This window comes from Myotis nattereri (genome assembly GCF_964212035.1).
Source record: "Myotis nattereri genome assembly, chromosome: 12".
NCBI classification, from domain to species: domain Eukaryota; kingdom Metazoa; phylum Chordata; class Mammalia; order Chiroptera; family Vespertilionidae; genus Myotis; species Myotis nattereri.
This window is the reverse complement of record NC_138087.1, coordinates 35,567,744-35,591,580: the sequence shown is the minus strand read 5'-3', so window position 1 is coordinate 35,591,580 and position 23,837 is coordinate 35,567,744. Positions and strand designations below refer to the sequence as shown.

Genomic DNA, 23,837 nt, shown 5'->3' with positions numbered 1-23,837 from the left:
GTTTTGTCTTGTAGGTGTCAGATACCCTATTTGGTGTTCTGTTTATATTATCTTTACTTTTTTAAATCCTCTCCCAAGAATATTTTTTTAATTGATTTTAGAGAGAGAGGGAGAGAGGGAGGGAGAGATAAACATAGATGTGAGAAAGAAACATTAATTGGTTGCCTCCTGTATATGCATCAATCTTGGATCAAACCTGCAACCTAGGTATGTGCTCTGGCTGGGTGTACGGGATGACGTTCCCATACAGGATTACACTCCAACCAACTGAGCACCTGTCTAGGGCTATATTATCCTTATTTTTTTGAGATAAAATGTACATGACAAAAAACTTACTATTTTAACCATTTCTAAAAAATATTTTTTTATTGATTTCATAGAGGAAGGAAGAGGGAGAGAGAGATAGAAACTTCAATGATGAGAAAGAATCACTGACTGGATGCTTCCTGCATGCCCCCTACTGGGGATCAAGTCCACAAGCTGGACATGTGACCTGACTGGGAACTGAGCCATGACCTCCTGATTCATAGGTCAACGCTCAACCACTGAGCAACACCAGCCAGACTATTTTAACCATTTTTTAAAAAAATCTTTATTGTTCAAATTATTACGGTTGTTCCTCTTTGTACCCCCCATAGCTCCCCTCCACCCTCTGCCCTAAACCTCCTACCACTGTCTTCATCCATAGGTGTACGATTTTTGTCCAGTCTCTTCCCGCACCCCCCACACTCCTTTCCCCCCGGAGAATAGTCAGTCAACTCCCTTTCTATGCCCCTGATTCTATTATATTCACCAGTTTATTCTGTTCATCAGATATTTTATTCATTTGATTTTTAGATTCACTTGTTGATAGATGTGTATTTGTTGTTCATAATTTGTATCTTTACCTTTTTCTTATTCTTCCTCTTCTTAAAGGATACCTTTCAGCATTTCATATAATACTGGTTTGGTGGTGATGAACTCCTTTAGCTTTTTCTTATCTGTGAAGCGCTTTATCTGGCCTTCAATTCTGAATGATAGCTTTGCTGGATAAAGTAATCTTGGTTGTAGGTTTTTGCTATTCAACACTTTGAATATTTCGTGCCACTCCCTTCTGGCCTGCAGAGTTTCTGTTGAGAAATCAGCTGACATTCGTATGGGTACTCCCTTGTAGGTAACTGACTGTTTTTCTCTTGCCGCTTTTAAGATTCTCTCTTTGTCTTTTGCCCTTGGCATTTTAATTATGATGTGTCTTGGTGTGGTCCTCTTTGGATTCCTTTTGTTTGGGGTTCTCTGTGCTTCCTGGACTTGTAAGTCTATTTCTTTCACCAGGTAGGGGAAGTTTTCTGTCATTATTTCTTCAAATAGGTTTTTAATATCTTGCCCTCTCTCTCTCTTCTTCTGGCACCCCCATAATTTGGATGTTGGTACGCTTGAAGTTGTCCCAGAGGCTCCTTACATTATCTTCATATTTTTGGATTCTTTTTGCTTTTCCAGTTGGGTGTTTTTTGCTTCTTCGTATTTCAAATCTTTGACTTGATTCTTGTGAACCTCTAGTCTGCTGTTGGAACTCTGTATAATATTCTTTATTTCAGTCAGGGTATGCTTAATTTCTAGGTGGTCCTTTTTCATAACCTCAAGGGTCTCACTAGATTTCTTGAAGGTCTCATGAAATTTATCGGCGGTTTCTAGAAAATTCTTGAAAAACCTTATAACCGTGGTTTTGAACTCTGTATCCAGTAGTTTGCTTTCCTCCATTTCTGTCATTTGTGACCTGTTTCTTTGTCTCTGCATTTTTCATGCTTCCCTATGTTGATAGAGTGGCTTTCTGTGCTAGGTGTCCTATAGGGCCCAGTGGCTCAGCCTCCCCAATTACCTGAGGTGGCCACTCTTGGTGCACCGCTTTGTGGGCTTTGTGCACAGTCTTATTGTAGTTAGGCACTAACTGTTGTAGGTATCACTGGGAGGAACTGACCTCCAGGCCAATTGGCTGTGAGAATTAGCTGTGTCTGCAGTGGGAGAACTTCTGTGCTGGAGACACCCTTCTGGGGCAAAACTTGCTTCAGTGGGGCTTTGGTGCTCACTGAGCCTGCCCCTTGAGTGTGTGTCCCTTATGGATCGGAGGAGTTGTAATCTGGAAGGTCCCACTCTGACCACTGGGTACAATGGCTCTTGGATCTCTAAGGAGATGCTAATTTAGCCTCTGCCTGATGCTACCCAGCAGGAGCTATGGAGAGATCTGCAGATTCCTCTTCTTTGTTTGGGGTGGAGGTGCCCAGATATAGGCCCAGCTGTGAAGCAATGCAAGCTGCTGTGGGGCCTTGGGCCTTCTTTTGGAAGTTCTGGTTCTCTCTGGCCCAGCTGCAGTTTGTTAGGTAATTTTCAGATTGCAAAGGGCCAGGCCTTTCATATGCAAAAGCCTCTGCACACAGCTTGGGTGCGGCGGGGTCTCAGGGAATCAACAGGGCGGAGCAAGCAGCTATGGCTGCTCCTCAGCCCTACCCTAAGAGGCCCCGAGTCTCAGTGTCTGGGTAATCGCTGCAATCACATCTAAAAGAAAGCCGCCCTCGAGTTCCGGCCAATGCCAGACAGTCCAGCTTCTCCCTGTACGAATCTGGGTCCCCAGAGACTCGCCCAGAATTGGAGTTCAAAGCAGTCAGGAGCTTGAGACTCCCTCCCAATTGAAAAAGACCATTTTGTCCTCAGTTGCCAGCCCTTTCCGCGTGTGCCTCCGTACCTCTGCACTTTACTTCCGCACCTCCTCTGAGTCTCAGTGTGCTTTTCTCTTTCCTTTTAGTTGTAGAATTTCCACTCAGCCAGCCTTCCTGTGGTTCTGGATGATGTCCTTTCTGTTGTATTTTTGAAGTGGTTGTGTGAGGCAGCAATTTCCGGTGTTTACCTATGCCGCCATCTTGGTTTCCCTATTTTAACCATTTTTAATTGTATAGTTTAGTGACATTACTTAAGTACATTCACAATGTTATACAACCACTACTACTATGCATCCACAGAATTATCTCATCATCCCAAAAAGAAACTCTATATCCATTAATCAATAACTTCCCATTCCCTCCTCCCTCAGGCCTTGATAGCCTCTATTTTACTTTCTGTCTCCATGACTTGGCCTATTTTAGGTAGCATGTGGAAGTGGAATCATACAATATTTGTCTTTTTGTGTCTGGCTTATTTCACTTAATATTTTAAAGATCCATCCATGTTGCCGCATGTGTCAGAATTTCCTTCCTAAGGCTGAATAATATCCAATGTATGTGTAAACCATACTTTGTTTATCCATTCATTAGTTGATGAATATTTGGGTTGTTTTATAGTTTAGCTATTGTGGATAATGCTGTTAGGAATACTGTTGTACATCATTTTTTAGTCCTTGTTTCCATTCTTTTGAGTAATATACCTAAGAGAGGATATGCTGGATCACATGATAATTATATTTTTAATTTTTTGCGGACATGCCAAATTCTCTTCCGCAGAGCTAACATAGCATTTTTTGGAAAAAGGGTTCCATAGTCAAGAGACTTCATCCTGGAACTCCTTCTCAGAGAGTCATAATATACCTTAGAAAACATAGTAAAGGCTTTGATAGGTCCTGAAGTAAAGAATCTGTGTAACTTTGACCCATCATTCTCTAATTAATTTGACAGTGGAACCCTGTTTTTACAGAGTAACTGGTAACATGACATCTGTTGCTGGACTGGGAAACAACGCCCTCAGCTCTCAGGCAGATGCAGGAAGGACTGGGGATTAGGAGAGAGAACCACTATTCAGAGCCCAGAGACAGGACCAGGTCTAACTCTCCAACCAGTCTATTGCGCTTTCTCCTGATGGCTCTGCATTTGCCTGGCCCATCCTTCCTGTACTTCTTTGCTTCTTAAAGATTATTTTAACTGTCAGGACTAGCTCAGGCATCCAACCTACCCTCAAGAAACTCTGACGCTGCGCTTGTCTCCCCAGGCAGGGAGTGAGTGGAAATACCTCTTCCGCTTAGGCTTAGCTTTTATTATACTGCGTTGCCCTATTAAATGGTTGGCCTTCTCCACTATATGGGGGTAGGAGGGAGGAATACCGGTGGTGTCAAGTTTAGTTTGTATAAACAACCATCTGGAGAGCTTATTAAAAATGCAGATGCCTCTGTGTTACTCCTAAAAATTCCAGCTTAGTTGCTCTGAGGTGTACATTCAATAGCTCTAGAATGTGCATTTTTAAAAAAATATATTTTATTGATTTTTTACAGAGAGGAAGGGAGAGAGATAGAGAGTTAGAAACATCGATGAGAGAGAAACATCGACCAGCTGCCTCCTGCACATCTCCTACTGGGGATGTGCCCACAACCCAGGTACATGCCCTTGACCGGAATCGAACCTGGGACCCGTCAGTCCACAAGCCGACGCTCCATCCACTGAGCCAAACCGGTTTCGGCTAGAATGTGCATTTTTAAGAAGTACCTGAGGCAATATTCTCAGGCACTTGATATTCGGAATCTCTCAGTTGTTAGCTCTGTGAGGATAAGAATGACTTCTACCTGTCTATTTTACATAATAAATGTTGAAGGAGTAAATGAATGAACAAATGAATGAATAAAATTATGCCAGTTTCCTCCTCTGTAAAATGATGAGGTTGGATATTCTCTAAGCTTTCTGTTGGTGAAACTGCTCTTTATAAAGTTCAGGTTATTTGACCCAAGCCACTGTGTTCCCAGCCACTTTAAGATTAGAACCATACACAATACACAAACGGATGCACATGAAACCACAAGGGAGACCACGGAAGAGGATTTAGTTCATGCTCTGACTTAGCAAATCTCTCAGAGCTTGTGAATAACCATATTTTGAAACTGTCACTGTTATCACAAGGCAGACATACAAAGAGAGGCATACACTTGTGCCCCATGTGAATTCAGTCTCATTCTCTGAGTAGCTGAAAGGCAGCACTGTCAGGGCTGACAAACCCTCAAGTTAGGGAACTGGGAACTAGGCATGATGGGAAGGAAACCAGGGTCCAGAGAAGATGCTGGAGTGTGAAGCAGCTCTCCTGCTGGATGGAAGGGGTACAGACTCGGTCCACGTCCCTTGACTCTGCTCCATTTCTCAGTGGAGTCTTTGAACATAAAACCCTGAATCTCGGTGCCCTGAGAACACTGCAGGCTTTGAGGGGAAGCTCTGGCTTTTCACAAGAGCTATGGCCTGAGAAAAATGAAGTCTCCCACAACTTACAACCCCTCAGCATTTCAGAGGCAAAGGTTGGCTATGGCTGCCAAGATCTAGCAAATATTTGGTTAGCTTGGAAAGAATGGGTGCTCATTTTCCAATTCTCACAGATTTTCTCTAAGCCCAGCTCCTTTTATTAAAAACCTCAAATCCAGAGATACAATCAAATGGCACTTGAGGCTCTGAGCATTCATCTGTATCCCGGGAAGCAGAACCCAGCATCTACACAAAGAAAAGCTTAATCAACAGAACTCACACATTCCCTCCAGGAGCAGGGCCCAGCGGAGCAGAAGAATCATCAGAGGGGCTCCTGACTGCATTTTCCTTGGGTGGATGTTTATGGGAAAGACCAGGGGTTGCTCCTTCCCTTGACTAGGCTCAGCCCACTGCGGCCCATGGGATAAATCCCACCCCCTGCCTTTTTGGTTTGTTCCTGCCCAGAATGTGAATTAAGGATTTTTTTTGTGTGTGTGTGTGTGTTTTTAAATAGAAAAATATCGAAATAAGAAAAATATTTCAAGAAATCTGAAAATTATGGTTAATTCACATGTGTGTCCATAAAGGAAGTTTGGACAGAAAGTGAAGTAAGGTGTTTGTGCAGTGGTTCTCAACCTTGGCTGCACATTAGAATCTCCTGGGAATCTTGTTAAAATCCTGATTTCTGGGCCTAACAAAGAAACAGAATTTCTGGAGGATGAGGCCCGGAAATCAGGATTTTAAAAAGATTCCCAGGTGATTCTAATGTGCGGCCAAGGTTGAGAACCACTGTGTTTGTGTGTTTCCGCTGTGAGCCGCGATGGCAGCGCTGAGCAGCTGAGACAGACCACGTGGCCCTCCAGGCCTGGCATCTGTCCTCCCTGGCCCTCGGCAGGGGAAGTCTGTAGCCCCTGGAGTAGGGGATGTAAGATATACTCGTCACCGATATTTGTACAAAAAGTATCAAACACATACACAGTCACAGTTAAATCGTTATAAAGCAAACACCAGTATAACGCATCGTGGGGTCAAGAAATGAGAGACTGCCGGCCATCGCCTCCGAGTCCTCCACGTGTCCTTCCTTCCTGAACACAGTTCCTCAGTGTCTCTCCCGCCCCCGGACCTTTTGATAATGTCTTCCCTGTGGTTCTTTATACTTTCCCACCTAAACGCCATGCAGCCAGGCCGCTTTACCCACAGGAAACAGGTTGCAAGACCCCCAGACCATGCCTAAAACCACGGCTCAGACCACATACGCTGCTTTTTCCTACACATCCGTGCCTGTGATAGAGTTTCATTTGTAAATTAAGCACAGTAAGGTAGTAGCTACTACTAATAAGATGGGGCGTCGTAACGAAATCCTGCAGGAAGAGCTCTGTGATGTGCTCGCTCTCCCTAAACGTCGTGTGGAGACTCACCTTCCTATGATGATCTGAATCATACGCCGGGGGTTCAAGACCTGAGGACGCCCATCCAGCACCGCGCCCTCCTCTGCGGCCCATCCCGCTGCCAGCATCGCGACCCATGGGCGTTGGCGTCATTCCTGAGTAAAGTGACGGCTACCTGAACGCCAACACGGCGGTGCCTGGACTGTCTGGTCAGTCAGATGGAGGCTCTTGCCTGGCGTGAGGCCTGAGGGCGCGTAAGGGACGTAATTCACGTCAGAGCGAGACATCGCGAGATTTCCGCACGCTGCTCAGAACAGCGTGCAACTTAAACCACGAACCATCCTCCCCGCCCCCCCCCCCCCCCCCCCCGCCCACATTCCAGGGATGGGAGCTGAGGAAGGAAGGTCATCACAGCAGGTGGGGCGGGTGGCCTTCCAAAGCTTGCAAAGTGAACAGGGAAATGGTCATTGCCCCTTTCTCTTCCAGAAAAACCAGGGGACTTCAAAGGTCAGTTTGAAGCTGATGCTTGTGTCTTTCTCTACAGGGCTTTAGAAAAACTGGACAGAAAACGCCCACCCCACCAATGGCCAGCACGCTGAAACCCCATCACCTGGAGGTCCAAGCACTTGAGGCATTTCTGAAGCATGATGTAGCACTACACTGAAAAGACACAAATAAACCCCAAACCCTGGCGCACATTTATCCAGTTTGTGAAGCGGATTAATAGAATAACCAATAAAACATGTATAAAAGCTTTAATTAAATCTGATGAAATAAAACTTCATGTTTTATTTATGGACACTCCCAACATGTAAAGGATTCAGGGACACATTCATTTTTACTGCCATTCCGTCCTCATATCTATAATTAAATCCAGGCTGCAGCTCTGGCCCAGAGCAATGCAGCATTTTAAAGCTGGCCTTGGACACGCCCTCTCCCACCAGCTGCTTTTAATTATAATTACCATCTCAATATAAAGGAGGCTGATGGTAAAACAAAACAAAATAATAAAACAAACAAACAAAAAGCAGTTGTTGCCATTGTGTTTTGGAATGACATGCTGAGGGAGGGTTTCAAGCGGTGGGCATAGCCTCCATTTCCAGTTTTATTCGGTACCAAGTGCACAAAACCTTCATTTTACTTTTGACATAGAAAAGGACTTCATGAAACAAGACAAAATAACTTATGATTATATGAAACATAACTGTGACAAATCACAAAACTATACATATTAATAGAAAAAAAGTGTACCTAATTCTTTAAAAGATTTATGACAATAAGCACCAGATGTGCCCTTAGAGTAAGATCGGCCCCATATCCAGTATGATATATGCAGCTCATTTCTCTATGTGAGTGTATATAACTATATACAAGAGTCTGTGTGATTTATGGAAAACAGATTTCCACTTTTTCCCCCCAAAGTGCTGTATGTCAGCAACATTACACAGGATGCTCTGCTGTCCGTACAAAATAAATCTCTTCTTTTTTACACTCACTATTTCTCCAATGAGTGGTGTGATGTTTTTGCTTTATCCGTTGCAAAAAAAAAAAAAAAAAAAAAAGTAACCGCAGAAATTCCACACCACCAACAAAAAGTGCCATTAAAAAACGCTGCTATAAAATGACATGGTCAAACAGTCCAATAAAACACCAAATAATTAAATTGTTTACAATCACTATTCCCAATACTTTGAGGCAACTGAACAGTCGAGGTTCCTGGACAGGGAGATGAACATTTACCTCCATTCTGGCACATGAATGTGCTTAACAGCTGGAAATGCGAAAGCCCCAGAACAAACCAACACTCAGTTCCACCAGTGGACACTGCTGAGAGCCACTGAAGACCTACTGTCCGTTTTAAAATAGCCTATGTAATTTGGGGGAGACATGGGAAAAGGACCCCACCGGAGAGTAAATATTTAAATAATACTTAACAGCTTATCCAAGGCTGAATTACAACTGACACTTTGATGCAGTCCCTTTAGGGAATGAAGACAATGCAGCAAATTAAATGACTCTAGGCATACTGATTTCTTCTTTTTATGTAAGAGGGTAATTAGCTTTGGGCTGCCTGTATTTTCCTAGGCACCGGTTTTTACTTAAAAAAAAAAAAGGGTAATGACAATCTCTGTTTGGATGTTAATGAAAATGGTTACATGTCAAGACTAAAAAGGTCAAGAAGTGGAAGATAGTAAATTTTTGAACATTCCATTTTTACTGCTACGAACATTATAATGAAAGCATATATAAATCCTGTGCAATGTGAAAGCAAGCAAGCAACACATTTTAAGGTCAGATGTGATTCTGGGATCTAAGGACAGAATGCGGAGTCTAGCCAGAACCTGAGTGTCCTGTCCTGAGGCCATAAGCTCAGACCTGCACCATCAGGAAACACAGAGGGTCCTGGAAGGGCTCTCAGCACTGCAGGCAGCCTGGGCCTGCTTACTGCATGCCCTCTGCTAACAGGAATGCCTCCTGAGGGGCTGGCCCAATTTCTACTGAGGAAGGAGGCCCTACAGGTGCTACTGCAGCCTGGCTCGCCCTAGCTCCATCCAGCCACAGTGAAGCATGAGAGGGGCAGGACCACCCTGAAGCCACGGTGAGACAGACTGGCATAGGAGCATCCCCTCCAGCCAAAGAAGATGGCATCCATGGTTTCTGAGGCTCAGCTTCCGGCTTTGTCTTCCTTCCCCGTTTCAACTTTAAATTATATAAAGCCACAGGCAGGGGTGACAACATCAGCTGCAATAACCACCTTGCCTTTCAAATCTTTTTCCTCCTCATCACAAAAATAATATGTATTTTGAGTTCCTCATAAAGGCTTCAATATTAAGAATGAATAGACTGTCTCTCTGAGAAGCTTTCCTTTCTTTCCAGAGTGTGACAAAGGACACAGGAGGGATGCCAGTGTTAGGATGCGTGTGTCCTTGCTTCCGCCAAGGGACACAACCCACCAAGTCTGCAAGGAGGAGGATACTTGTCCTGCAGTCTGAGGGCTCATCTGGAAAGGGAGCCCAACAGGCATCCTCTCATGAAGTAGAACAGGCGTTTCTCAAGTGAATAACCCGTCTGCAGAGTTAGGCATCTGCACGATGGCTTTTCTCAGATCAGAGCTCATTGGTCAGAGAACTAGACTGACCAGGTGCACTGTGAAAACAGACCCATGCTTGGTGCTGTACTCAGCTCATCCTACCACATGTTTGAATGAAGTCCAACAGCAGGCCGAATACTATTGACTGGCAGCTGGACTGGGAGGACCCACCTGTCAGGATACACCTGTCCCCAGGTCCCAAGTCTGATACCACACTGTGTACTTATCTCACTGAAGATTGTAATTATTTCTGTTTGACAAACAGCATTGTTTCTTTGTTGTTCAGAAAACATTTTTTAAAAGAGAAAAAAGAAAGCATGAAATGTGACAGTACTGAAATATCCAAATTTACTGGGTATCTGGGACTGGGCTCATGATTATAGCCTAGGCCATCAGACTCAGGATCTTTGTAAAGGTGCCACAGGAAATGGCTTCCTCTTCAGGCTTCATATCAAATGGCCAAGTGCTCTCAAACCAGAGTTTCAGAAAAAAGGGTTGCCTTCTTCTGCCCACCTTTCCAGAACTGTCTCCTTAACCTTCCTGTGGCCAGACCTTGCTAACAGTTGATGGTCAGATAATGATGGTGGTGGGCATGTCTGAACCACAGTCAGGGAGAGGGTGAGAACAATGCAAATAGAGAGAGAGAAGCACAGGGGAGAGACAGACAGATGGCAGATATCCTGAGGGAGGAGGGCAAAGGCTGTGCAAAGTAACGACATAGGGCATCTCTAGTTTGGTTTTCTGAGAAAACCTAGGGACATAACTCAGTGAGTCCCTGTGCTCACATCTAGCATGTCTCTGGGCAGAGCACCAGAGCAGAAGCAATGAGTGAACCAGTCGTGTGACCTTTTACTTTGAACAAGGTCTCTGAGGTGGAGCTGGGTTGCCGAACAGCTAACCTGCTACGGTTCCTGCTACAGCACTGGGAAGAGGGTGTGCTCACCCTGTTTCCCTCAGGTAGCCGTTGCTATATACAAAACTAACATTCCAGGAGTGCTCACAGGTGCTGTGAGGTGGGCCAGGCAGAGCCACATAGCTGTGGCAAAATGTATGTAGTTGGGGTGATTAAAATAGTTTGCATCCAAAGAACAGACTTCTAAATATTTTTTTTTCCTTTTAAAGTAGATGTAAATTACAAGTCTTTAAAATGAAGGAACTAAGGTTTTTGGAATATAAAACAAGTTGTAGTGCCTTTCAAGGGCCTGTACTTAACAGAACCTCCTCACTTTGCTTTTGAAGAAACACTGAAAAGCAATTGGTTAGCATGGGGATATCGAAGAGGAGAGGAAGAGAGGCAGCCAACTCACTGGAAGGCTGGCTGATGCTGAGCCCTGGGGATCCCCCTGTGCTGCAAGTCTGGGGTTCCTGTGTGCCTGGCTAAGCGTTGGCCAGCAGTGAGTGAGAGGAGCACGGGGGTGGGGGGCACTTCTCTGTGCTTCTGGCAATTTGCATTGTCCTTCTCTATTTAGGGTTTTCAGAGAGGGCAGTCCCCAAACTACATTTTCACATGCACATCACTTCATCTGTGTCCTCTGAGGGTTGACAGCCAGGAGGAAACAGGTATCTGGGAGAGAAAGAGTCTAAATTCCCTTTGAAAAGACAATCCTGCTGGTCACCAGCAAACACAGAGAGAACAAGGAGCAAATAAAAACATTTCCATAAAGCCCAGCTCTGACCATCAGCCCTGCCTTCCAGGACACATCTGTGACTTCGCAGACACCACTGACTCGGTCGCCACCCTTTCCATGCAGTCTGTGAGGGTATGAACACAATAGGTGGCAAGCAACAAAAAGTTCCGGATGCCAGTGGTAGTGGAGGCCAGTGGAGCGGTAGCTGTTACCCTTCCGTGTAGACAGAGGAGAGCTGGCTAGGACAGCGGTCCACAGCACTGATCTGCAAGAATGTGGTGTCTTCAGGCCCACTGAGAAGAGACTCTCCCAAGAGGCTTGAGGAACCCGAAGGCAAATCGTACACTGGAAGAGAAGAAACACAAGAGTCAACACCTGCCTCACCTCGCCACGCCCACCGGGGTCCAATGAGCCACCATGCTGACCTAGCCCCATTAGCAGGTCTCTGTCCTCAGGCACCTAGGTGGAAGAGAAGTCTGGGGTGCAGACAGATGGCCAATATAAGTCTTGGCACAAAGTATGAGCCGAGTATTAGTAAAAGTGAAGTGTTCTGGGGAAGGGTGAGGGTTGTCTCAAAAAAAGGTAATCTTAAAGTTGAGTCAAGGATGGGATTCTTACAGGAGGGGAGGTTTTAAAAAAATAACATTCCAGAAGGAGGAAACAGGAAGCAAAGAGAGAGAGGGAGGGAAATGTGGGGCCAAGTGTGGTGGCAAAGCTGAGATGCAGAACATGTCAGGAGACATATGTGAGGGAGTTCTGGAAAGTCTAATCAGGCCTAACTCATGGGCACTTTGAATGGCATGCTGAGAGATCTCACTCATATGAGGAATCTAATGAACGAAATAAACCGATGAACGAAATAGACCCAGAGACATAGAAACATGGAACAGACTGATAAATCTCAGAGGGAAGGGAGGGAGTGGGGAAGTGGGGGTAGGGTGAAATTAACCAAAGAACTTGTATGCATATATGCATAACCCATGGACATACAATAGTGTGGTGAAGGCCTGGGAAGGGGGCAGGGGTTGGCTGGAGGAGATCAAGGGGGGAAAAAGGGGGGACATCTGTAATACTTTCAACAATAAAGATAAATTTTTTAAAAAAGAGTGGACATTATTCTCTAGGCAACTGGGAATGAAGGTATTTGAGCAGAAAAATTATATATTTTATCCTTCATTTTGGGAAGTATACGGAAGCATGAAGGCAGAATGGTAAAGACAGGAGTTGATGCAGGGAGATTCATTGGAAGGCTGTCTGCGTTGTCTTGGAGAGACACAATGGTACCTGGACTAGGGTAGTGGAAGTGGGGCCGGAGAGGATGGTGAAGAGGAGAGACATTTCAGAGGTGGATTCAACAGTATTTGATGCAGCCATGTGCAGTGTAAAGTCTAGCCCAGCCAGTCACAGGAAACCCAACTGGTCTCTCCTGCCAGTCTGCCCAAGTTCTGAAGTCAGACTCCAACACACCTGTAATGCCCGAGTGAGTTGAGAAGGCTCTGTGGAAAACATCAAAACCAGCCTGGCCCATGGACGTGGGGACCAAGTAGTCCTCGAAGGAAGGCACCGCACTGCAGGAGCTGCTGGGTGGCATGGTCCTCTGGGAGTCAGGGTAGTGTGGGGGGCAGAATGTCTGCAGCTGCCCATAAAATCCTGAAATGCAAGCACAGCATTGAGCTACTGTCAGGCCCAACTTCCAAAGATCATTCCAACCCAGCTAGACCCTCACTCAGCCTAGATTCATATGACAAAATGCTTTTAACTTTTAAGCTCACCTGTAAAACTTTCTAAGTAAGCATCTGGAATGTACCATTTGGACAGAAGCTCTTCCACCTTCAGGGGCTTTCAAAGTTTGTTGGCTTATGAATTTTTTATTGCTGCTCTGGTACCTGAAACTAGAAGGCATCTTACTTTCTCTAAACTATCCAGAGAGTCCTGGACCCTGAAGGCCTGACCTTCAGAGGACATTCCTTCCCAGGCTAGAGTTTGGGATAGGATAACCTTCCTTTATCCTATACTATGATTTTCACAGTAAAAATCTGAAGAATGTTTTTTTTAAAAGGCAACAGAGATCTAGTCATTCACTTGTCCTTGTAACAGATAAATTCATACATGTTTATATCTTCCTCATTATTGTGAATAGGTACATGGCATTCCACAGTTAGATAACTGCAATTTACTCAGCTATTATTGTTGTTGATCTTTGCAACAAATGGGAAAACTGAACAAACAGTATAATGAAGAAATGTGTGGAAATATTTCTTAATATTTTAAAATAATCATCAACATTTTGCTAATCATGTTTCACTTCTCTCAATTTTTTTGGTCACTTAATGGAGTTTTCTTTGGGATCCTATGTGGTCCTTTTCTATAATCTTCCACACCTTCCTTTTCCTTTTTCCTCTTTGCTTCCTTTTAGGCTAATGGATTACTTTCTTGGATTACAGTATGCTTTAAAAAATAAGTAATGAAATCATCATTCGATACTTTACTGAAGGGAGAGTTGCAGTTCTGTTATAAACTCCATGTCATTGTCTCCTTAAAAATAGAACATGAATGTCACTGTCTATGTCAGTGGGCTATTGTGAAAATTAAGCAAGTCATTAGATAAGGAAGCCCATCTATAACATTTAACAGTGCTTTATAAATGTCAGTTATTATTAATACCATTACTCTGTTTTTGGTGGGAAAAAAATGAGGGATTAGTAGAGGAAGTGCCTCAGGGTCCCTACCACAAACATTAAATGATAGAGAACACAGAACTAACCCTAACCCTAACCCTAACCCTAACCCTAACCCATGAACTTTGGGCCCAAGCGCTGTGTGCCTTCCTTTATTAGAACTGCCTCTTCTTAGGATGGAAAGACTTTATGTTTGGTTAAAGAAAACTGAGCTCCTATCATCAAGTAGGGGAGGTGCTATTTGGGTTCTTTTTGGCTCTCTTTAAATACAACCAGGGAGCACTGACATATCCAGCCTATTATGCTCACAACTCTTCTCATTTCTGATAGTTCATACTACCCTTGGCTGGGAGGCCTGTTCTATGGTTACTAGGAGCATTACCAAAGAATATGAGCTGAACTGCTCGTAAGACATAGGCTGGCCTTCTAGGAGCTTATGATCCAAGACACAGGGATAGAGCAGTTTTATGCACAGGGTACACTCATAGAAGAAAACAAAATACTAGTAATAATATCCTTTATAAGCAGACAATTGTATACTTTATATAGAATCAAGAAAAAATCCACGTAAGGTTTGGGGTAACATTAAATGTATGTTAGCAGTATAGACTAGGAAAATACCTAAAGAAATTCCATGTCAGGACAGGAGAAGAATGGAAAATTATTGGCTCTTCTCTTTATTTATTTTTGTCTTTATTAAGTTATTACATATATGTTCTTATCCCCACATTGCCCACCCCCCACGCCCATGATCAGATAGTCAAACCTCAGAGGGACAGTAGAGGAGGGTAGGGGTGAGGGGGAGAGATCAACCAAAGGACTTGTATGCATGCATATAAGCCTAACCAATGGACACAGACACCAGGGGTGGGAGTGAGGGCATGAGGCTCTTCTCTTTTTGATATTCAAAGATTTCCATTTGCTTTCAACAGACAGACACAGGCAAACCACCTGAACAGACCTCTCAAATACCCATATAATTTGTCAGCCAACATGGACAAACTGTCAGTCCTCTAGCCATCAAAGAAATAAAAATGAAGGCAATGATAAAATACTATATTCCACCTCTCACATTAGTAAAGATTCCTAAATATTCTCGGTGCCAGAGTGAGACTGGTGAAGAAGTCACTTCTGCATAGTGTTGCAGACATGGCAAAAGAGTATAAACCTTTTGGAAAACAATTTGACAACCTGTATCAAGAACCTGAAAAGTGTTCATACTCTTGGATATGACAATTTTACTTCTGAGAATGTATCCTAAAAGTATAGTCCAAAGGAGAAAAGAAATTCTGCACAGATGGTCATCACAGTGCTAGTTGTCATTATAGAAAATAAGAGAATGGTTAAGCAAATAGTGGTACATCTACATGATGGGCATATTAAGTAGCCATTAAAATAATAGTTATAAGGAAATTTTAATAATGTGAAAAGACTATTATAAGGTTCAGCTGGAAAAAAAGCCAAGATACCAAGTTGAATGGAGAGACTAGGCTCCATGGTGTGGAAGTCTATGTATAGGAAAGACCACAAGGCAGCATATGTATAGTTGTCCTTTTATTTTCTTTATATTTTTCTGAATTTTAGTAGTGATGAAAAGCAAATACTTTGGAGCCAGATTTCCTGGGTTCAAATCCTAGCTCAATTGCTTACTAATTGTATAGGCTTGGTGAAGTAGCCTGTCAGTGTTTTAGTTTTCCAATTTGTAAAATGGAAATAAACATAGTATCTACACCTCACTGAATGATTATGAAAATTAAATGAATATTTACATATTATATAACAACCTAATATTATAATTAATTACATGATTGATATTTATGTAATATATATTTAATAACACAATTTATGCAATGTATGTTTACTAAATAAGGAAAATAAAAATGTAAAATTATTCCACAATAATATAGTTCTTAAAAATAAAAAAAGTGTTGAGAAATAAAGTTTTAAAAAGGCAATAACTCCTCCAGCAATAACAAAATGTAAGAATGAGCACAGCAGTGAGCATTCAGCTCATGTACAGTTCCCAGGCAGAATTCTCCGGACCATTCTTAGCCCTCTGAGGACTTGAGCCATATACCTCATGCTGAAGTTGGTTCCCAGATCCTGCACTAGTTGACACACATCCTGATTTCTTCACTTATCAAGTGTGGCCTCAAAACAGCAACAAGTCTGAATGGTCTGAAAAACCTGGGATGTGCAGCTTTGTGGTCTGAGAGTTCCTTAAACTGACCATGACTTTGGGTGCCTGGTGGCCAAGCACATGCAATCATGGCATGCCCATCAGGAGGAAAACATGACCAGGTACCACCATGGTTGGTTTCTTAGAATGTCGTATCTCCTCATTGAGCAAAATAGATAGTATTTGCTATTTATCCCTATGCTTGCTCTGCTTAAATTCGTCACCCATAAATTCCCTGATAGCATTCCTTAGTGTAATATTACTCTTCCAAGAAGAGATGACATTTTTTCACTGAACTCCCTCATTTCCCCAAATTGGGAAATAATTCATTCAGGTGTGTCAGGTCATGATAGAGACTTTCACCTGTCTTCTGTGAAAGCCAATTCATCCTCTCTTGCCAGTCTTCTCTCATGCCTCTATGAAACAGCAGAAATGGCATATGGCTTCAATCTAATTGGAGGGTTCTGATGTGTAAGAGTATAAAAGGTTTGGGATACAGTGAAATATGCCTGGCAAAGTTAAATAGTAAGCCCAACATTCTGGGCTCCGCTTCCTAGTTTCCCCTGTCCATCTGGACCTGAGTGAGAGGGCAGAGTGGACTGTAATTCCTGCATGTGGGTGTCTTGGCTGACTCGAGAAATATTCAAAACCAGAATGGCCCCACAAGCATGTTTTATCACTCTCACAGCCAACTCAGGGAAAGAAAATCCTCTTTTATTAAATCCCTCCCTCCAAGAAGCCAGTTACTACAGATGCCAAAAACACTGGTGTGGATGACTGTGGTCACTCAAATCAAAGAGCTTTAACATATCCTCTCCCCAGTGCTATTTCCATAAAACTAATGAAATTTTAAAAAATTCTATTAGGGTCTTGCCACACACACAAACTGAGAAAAAATCCTAACTCTTTTTTTTTTTTTTTTTTATGAATGGCTCCTGTATTCCAGCTGTTGGATTTCACATAGTACACTTGGAAGAAACACTACCTCTCGGACCCAAAGCAAAATGAGGAAAGATGTTAACACATTCTCTGAGCATAAAACCTAAGAGCAATGGCAAGGTCAGCCAATCTGTCAGTCAGTAGGTCAATTGTAGTTATCAAATGCTGATCAAGGTACTGTTGGACAGACCAATGAAACTTGTCTTTGTGGATGGGTAATGCAGTTGGAGTGAGAAAACACACATTTATGATAGTGTTAAGAATGCACCTATGCATCTATGTTGGTAATAAATGTTAGGTGTCCTATTTAGTTATAAAAACCACCCCTCCCCCATTTCAGAAGGTATGTTACCTCCAAGAATGGAGGGGATGGGATGGCGTGGGGGTGAGGAGGAATGTGCACATAAACTGATTTTACCCAAGCTGCAGCTCCTAAGGGTCAAGGGGAATCATTCCTCCTCTTGTAAATTTTGGGAAGTGTGTTTTTCCTTCTAAAAACTAACCTGTTTCTCTAACAATAAAAATATTTGGAATTAATTGTACCAACTAGAAAATGTAGAATAGTATAAACAAATATAGGAAAAATTATCTTTATTTTTACAATTCAGATATAGCCAGATATATACACACAAAACTGGAATATTATACATATTGTTTTGTATACTGTTTTGTCCCCTAACATTACCTATGAGCTTCACATATTATTAAATTTCATTCTTAAAATCCCTTCCTCCTTGTCACTGGTCATTGATGATAGATTAGATCAGGAGTTCATGGTCATTCCTTCTGCTAATGATGATAGAGCAGCCCCATGAATCTGGGTGTGGACTTCCTTCGCAAAGTGGAAGTGGGAAAATTTACAGGAGAAATGAATGTGTTACTAACTATGATAACAGAAGGGAATTCTCCAGGTAGCATTGTCTAATAGGACTTTCTGTGATGATGAAAGTGATCTATCTATCTCACTGTCCAATACAGTAGCTGCATGTGGCTACCTAGCACTGGAGACATGGCTAGCGGGACTGAGGAACTGACTTTTACATTTTATTTAATTTTAATTAATTCAAATTTAAACAGCCACATGTGGTTCTTGGCTACTGTACTGGACAGCACAGCAAAGATTTAGGGCAATCTTTATTCCCAGGGTTATCAGACTTTGTTTCAGGAATGTTTCTGATTAAATTCCTGAAGGAAGAATGCATGACCCACCAAGGGTGAAAATGAAAACCATATAATGATTCTTAGACTCCTGGCCTTAAAGAGAGGAAGTATATTAGACTCTTTATTATATTGGTCTTTTCCTTACAAGTTTAGCACTCCAATCTTTGGGAAGTACTACAGTAAAGCTATATCAATAAGTAAATAATGGTCACCCAACTCTCAACCCCTCAAGAGGGCTGATGAACATTGTTTAAGCTAAACTCCCAGGGCATTTCAGCTCTCCTGGAGAAACCACTTTTGCTTCTGGAAATAGGAGAAGCAAAAGGGAACGTGTCATCCACATCCCTGCAGATTGGGAGCTAGGTCACCACACCCACTGCTATGAGGAGTGCATGAGCTGTGATGTTCAAAACAGAGGTTCTACCCAACTGCATACTCACATGGATGGAGTGAAATACCGTCAGCCTGGACCTTGTCAAGTGCTATGTTAGGAGCTGTGTTCTCAGTGGGTTTGTTTATGTAGCAGATGGCTTTGAAAAACAAAAAATTTTTTCCTTTATGGTGAGGCTGGGAAACACCACCAAATTCTGAGTACCAGAACAGTGCTGGATGGACAACATCCAGAATCGAGGCTGATCCTTTCCTGAGGTAGACATTGCCGGGACCATAATGACCACATATAGATGCAGAAAGCCCATGTGTGGAACATCAGGAAGGTTGCCCCTAGCTACTTCCCCAACTAGACCGTAGCCCAATCAGGCCTGACAAGATCCCTTGTGAGGGTTCTCAGAAACAATGCTAAGAGCACTCGCTTCCCAAGACGCCTTGATATCTTCGGATGGAAAATCCCTCAATCCCTGTGGAATCAGAGTGCATTGTTTCTGGGTTCCGGCCAAGCACTGTAATGTTCTGCCCAAATCTCAGGAGTCACCATTCCCTTGATCTTTCAGAAGAAACACTGACTAAGGTGTGTGCCTGACTTTGCTGTTGTATTTTTAGAACATGGGGTATTCACAGTATCTACTTCATGGTGTAACTGTGAAGATTAAAGAGGATTATAAGAGACTAGAGGCCCGGCACACAAAATTCGTGCACAAGTAGGGCCCCTAGGCCTGGCCAGCGATCAGAGCCAATCAGGGCCTTTTGGCGGCTGGCCAGGGCCTCCCTTTCCTGGTTGCTGGCCAGGGGCTCCCTTCATTCTGCACTACCCCCTGGAGGTCAGCGCACATCATAGCAAGTGATCAAACTCCCAGTCTCCCAGTGGAACTCCCTAGAGGACATTTTGCATATTAGCCTTTTATATATATAGATGATGCATGTAAATGCCCAGCATGAGCCTGGCACAGAATTAGCACTTTGTAAATGATACTCTTCACTTTTCTTTTCCCCTATTCTTCTAATAACACAAGCATTCCTATGTTTATGCTTTCATTCACTCAACAACAGTTTACTAAGCATTTACTCAAGTGCTGGAGACACAATGATGAATAAAACATGATACATGTCTTCTTGAAGTGTATGTTTTAGGTGAGAAAGAAAGATAAGCATATAAGTGAGAAACCAAATAACAATTTCATACTGTATATGACAATAAAAAGGAAATTTTCTTTAAGGAATCTATAGAGATGCAACTTTTTTCTTTCCAGAATATATTCAAGGTAGGAAGAAGGGAAAAAAACAATGAAACAGAAACAAGTTTGGGTGTTCTGAAAACTTTTTAAGAAGTGTTGGCCATGGCTCCTTTTGTTTGGCCTTGCCCCATGATAGCAGGGATAATTAGGAGGCCACCTCACAGCTCTGCTGAGGACCAGCCTTGGCTGAGGGGTGCACACCTAGTTTGTGCCTGGGTAGCAGAGACCAGTGGCAGAGGCAGAGCTGACAGAGCCTAAGCTTCTTGGTAGTAGACTTGTTTGCTAGCCAAGTGGAAGGAAGAATGTATATTTACAAGCTTCATGACTATTTTTCAGCAGAGACTATAATTTTGTCGGTTACTTTGGAAAGTGTAGAGTTTTTGGCCTCAGCCACATGACGGCTGCATGTGCAGGGGCATGGATAAGCCCAAGGGATAAACAGAAGGACTCAAATCAGAGAGCTCCGGGGATTGGGATTTATAGAAAAAGACATGTGAACCTACTTCCCTTGACTCACAAATTTCTTCTTCTCCTACCCTCTGGCTCTTTGTGATTCCCTGTACTCTCTTGAGCCAGCCCCTCTGAATACCTTCTGAAAGCCACGACATAAGCCAATGAGATGAAAGAGAACAACACAGGTAAATCTGTTGGTAAACCTCCTAAAGGCCCCAAGAATAGGGTCTCTGGGGTTACATCTTTTTAGCCTGATTAACTGCATTCAAATATACTCAGAGAAAGTCCTGGAATCACACACTTCCTACTCACATGGTACCTTAGTATTAGAAAACACTTAAGATTTCTTCTTAGGTAGCCATCTGACATTCCTGTCTTTTATGTAGGTGACTAACATAAATATTTTCTTTTTATAGACAAAGAGATGGAAGCAGAGGGAACTTTTGAATCCCTTGCCATTATAGCCAATACTTTGTTTATATAATACCATGCAAATAAGAGAAAAGTAGAAAATTCATACAACCATTTTAATACTTACAAATATCTAGAATTTGAAATGACTCATGGATCTAGTGTTTATCTTAAAACAAATGGCAAAACTAGAACAGTCATCATTTAACATCCGACTGAGTGCAGACCTCTCTCAGTTGCAGTCCCCTTGCTCTAGCATTTTAAAAGAATGTTTTTGTTAGTGTTATTATACCAATCATTAAGAAAATTCTATCAGAAGGAAAAAAACTAATACTAATTTGCTCTGAGAAGGGACTGTATTTTACATAGAAAATCATCCTTACACCAGTTTTTGAGATAAGTAGTATTGTCCCCAATTTATATACAAAGAAACAAAAAGTTAAAATAACTTCCCCAAACCCTCACAGCTACCAAGTTTCAGAACTAGGAGCCAAACCCTGGTCTGTTTAGTGACATAGTTCACATAGATGATTAGGGCTTAATAAGCTCATGGACCAAATCAACATAAACAAAATCTTGCCATTTTTGTTGAGGTCCCTCACTGCCAAATCACAGGCCAGATTCATAAAGGACAAACATTTTCCTTAGGGAAGAAAGCACTGAAATAATTAGTACAACTGATGAAATCACCTAATCACTGAAAAATTCTAAAAACCCTCAAAAATAGAAACAGGGACATTTCAGAATTTTTTGTGTGTGCCAATTTTCTGATTTCATTACTATTTTATTTCTATCCATTGCATGAATAACTTGAATCTAGGTTTGAATCCTGGGTGATTCACTGACCAACTGTGTGTCACTGAACATATTATTTTCCTTCTTGAGCCTCATTTTCTTTTAAAATATCCATTTCATAGGGTGTGAAAAACATCATGAGTGTTTATAAAAGCATCTAGTGCATTCCCTGGTATGTAGTAGGTCCTCAATAAATGGCAAAAATCATTTTTACCATGAAAAGCTTGGAAGTATTTATAGATTCTGTATAATGCACAAGCCATTCTTTTTTTTAAATTTTACTTTAGTGAGAGAGGGAGAGAGAGAGAGAGAGAGAGAAACATTGATGTGAGAGAGAAACATCAATCAATCTGTTACCTCTTGTATGCTCCTGACCAGGATCGAACTACAATCTAGGTATGTGCCTGGACCAGGAATCAAACCCACAACCTTCAGTGCACAGGACCATGCTCCAACCAACTGAGACACACTGGTCAGGGCATAAGCCATTCTTAAGCAATTTCTCTCTCATAATCCACCACCCTTAAATATAAAATGATGTGTGAAATGGCCACAATTTGTCTTGGTTCCTGGTCTTGGCCATAAACATCATCCAGGTCTTATCTAGCTAGAACTCCTCTCTGCTTCCTCCCTATTAGGAGTGGAGAAACTGTCTCCTCATTTTAATACAGAGTCTATAAATGGGGAAGCTGCAGGAACAGCTCACAGACTGTGTAAAGAAGACAGATTTTTCTTTGGGCTCAGAATTGAACCAGCTTGCAAAGCACTAGAGCTATTTACAACTGACATTTAAGCAGCTACTGTACTGAGGAAGAGGAAAATAATGGAAATAATAACCCTTAAAATTCCACTTGGGCGCATTCCTACTGAAGGCACCTCATGATAGTGGCTCAGAAGCTGACCCCTGGAACAAGTGCCTGGTCCCCTTGCCCTCAGATGGGCTGCAGCATGAGGACTTCCAGTTAGAAAAGTCCACTTGCTTCCAAGAAGTGAGGCCATTTTCACCTAGAGCTTCTGCTGCCAGCCCACAGGCCACACGGAGATGCATTCTGAATACCCTGGGTGCTCTCCTTCTCTTGTGCCCCCACATGTACCACTGTGAGCCACATTCTCACCCTGGGAGCTATACACTCATTTCCAGGGTGTGGGGTACTGAAAGGGGGAGAGGGTCTGCTATGGATGTCTGTACAGGTTTGAGTAAAGAGATGGGAGTAGGCAGAGCGTGTGCAGAAATGGAGCATAAGGAAATGGGAAAAGGCTGCATGAGAAGAAAGGCATGTATAAAATACTCTTGGTTAAGAGATGTAATTGATTTTCATTTAAATATCTCCAACCCACAGAAAACTCTAATGCGTGGTGGCCTATGGCTTCCAAATTCTCAAAATGATAAGCTGCCAAAGTAAACTAATTGCAATGTGTCTCAGTAATTGTCATGTGTGGGTATATACAGTTATAGTAAAATGGTTCAGTGAATCCTGAGAGCGATAATGCACATTTTGAGATTACATAAAATAGAGATTCTCAAAACCAAGAGATGCATGTTTAACAAGGTATTCCTTATATGAAAGATTGAAAGGCTCTAAGGACACCTTCAGATGATTTTTAATCATCTAAAAGTTTTCTAAATAAAATCCTGATAGAAAAAAAAAAAACAGAAAAACTTTTATTTCATTTGAAATGGGGGAGAAGAGCTCTTCCGATGAGCATCTCTTCCCCATGGGCTGGTCCCCAGCCCTTTCTGGGTCTCTTGGAGATAAAGTTTTAATAAAGTGATCATAAATTATACTCTCAACAGGTATGGATCAAGATGATTTCCCTTCCTAACACAGTGCCTTTCTCTCACAAGTTAAGTTCTAGGTCAAGGTGAAATTATGCGGCCTTATTGGAGTGACTTAGAAGTATTGGTCTTACCTTGACCCCATGCTGATCTTGTGGCCTAGACTTCTGCTGTCTAGCTGTAACCAAATTCCCATATTATATCCGCTGCACGGTGACTTCTTGCTTCTCTGAATCCAAGTCTATGGTTATACAATCTTCCAGTACTCTAATCTCTCAAAGAGTGGGCCCCAATAGCTTGATTACTTCTCCCACTGAACCTCTGCCTCATAGTTAAGTCCCTGTTACATACTGTCATGCCTTTCTAAAATCCACAGTCTAGAATATTATACTAAGAGAAAACTGGGTTTGAAGTAAAAGAGTACAGAAATCTATATAAGTGGATTTGAGGTACCAGAGTGGACATTGCACTGGTGTAACCTAAAGAATGTCACTGGATCCCAGGATCCCTGTCACCTCCTTTCATCTGG

General features: G+C 42.4%; 1 protein-coding gene across 1 annotated transcript in view; it reads right to left on the bottom strand.

Moving 5' to 3' along the window:
- Positions 1-11,492: 11,492 nt before the first annotated feature.
- GLIS3 (GLIS family zinc finger 3) overlaps positions 11,493-23,837 on the bottom strand; it is a gene marked incomplete at both ends in the record, with an annotated part of 431,103 nt that continues 418,758 nt past the window's right edge. Inside the window, 2 exons of the mRNA XM_081104158.1 lie at positions 11,493-11,629; positions 12,752-12,934. Of these exons, the coding sequence (XP_080960284.1) occupies positions 11,493-11,629; positions 12,752-12,934 (320 nt within the window). The remainder of the gene's footprint in view (positions 11,630-12,751; positions 12,935-23,837) is intronic.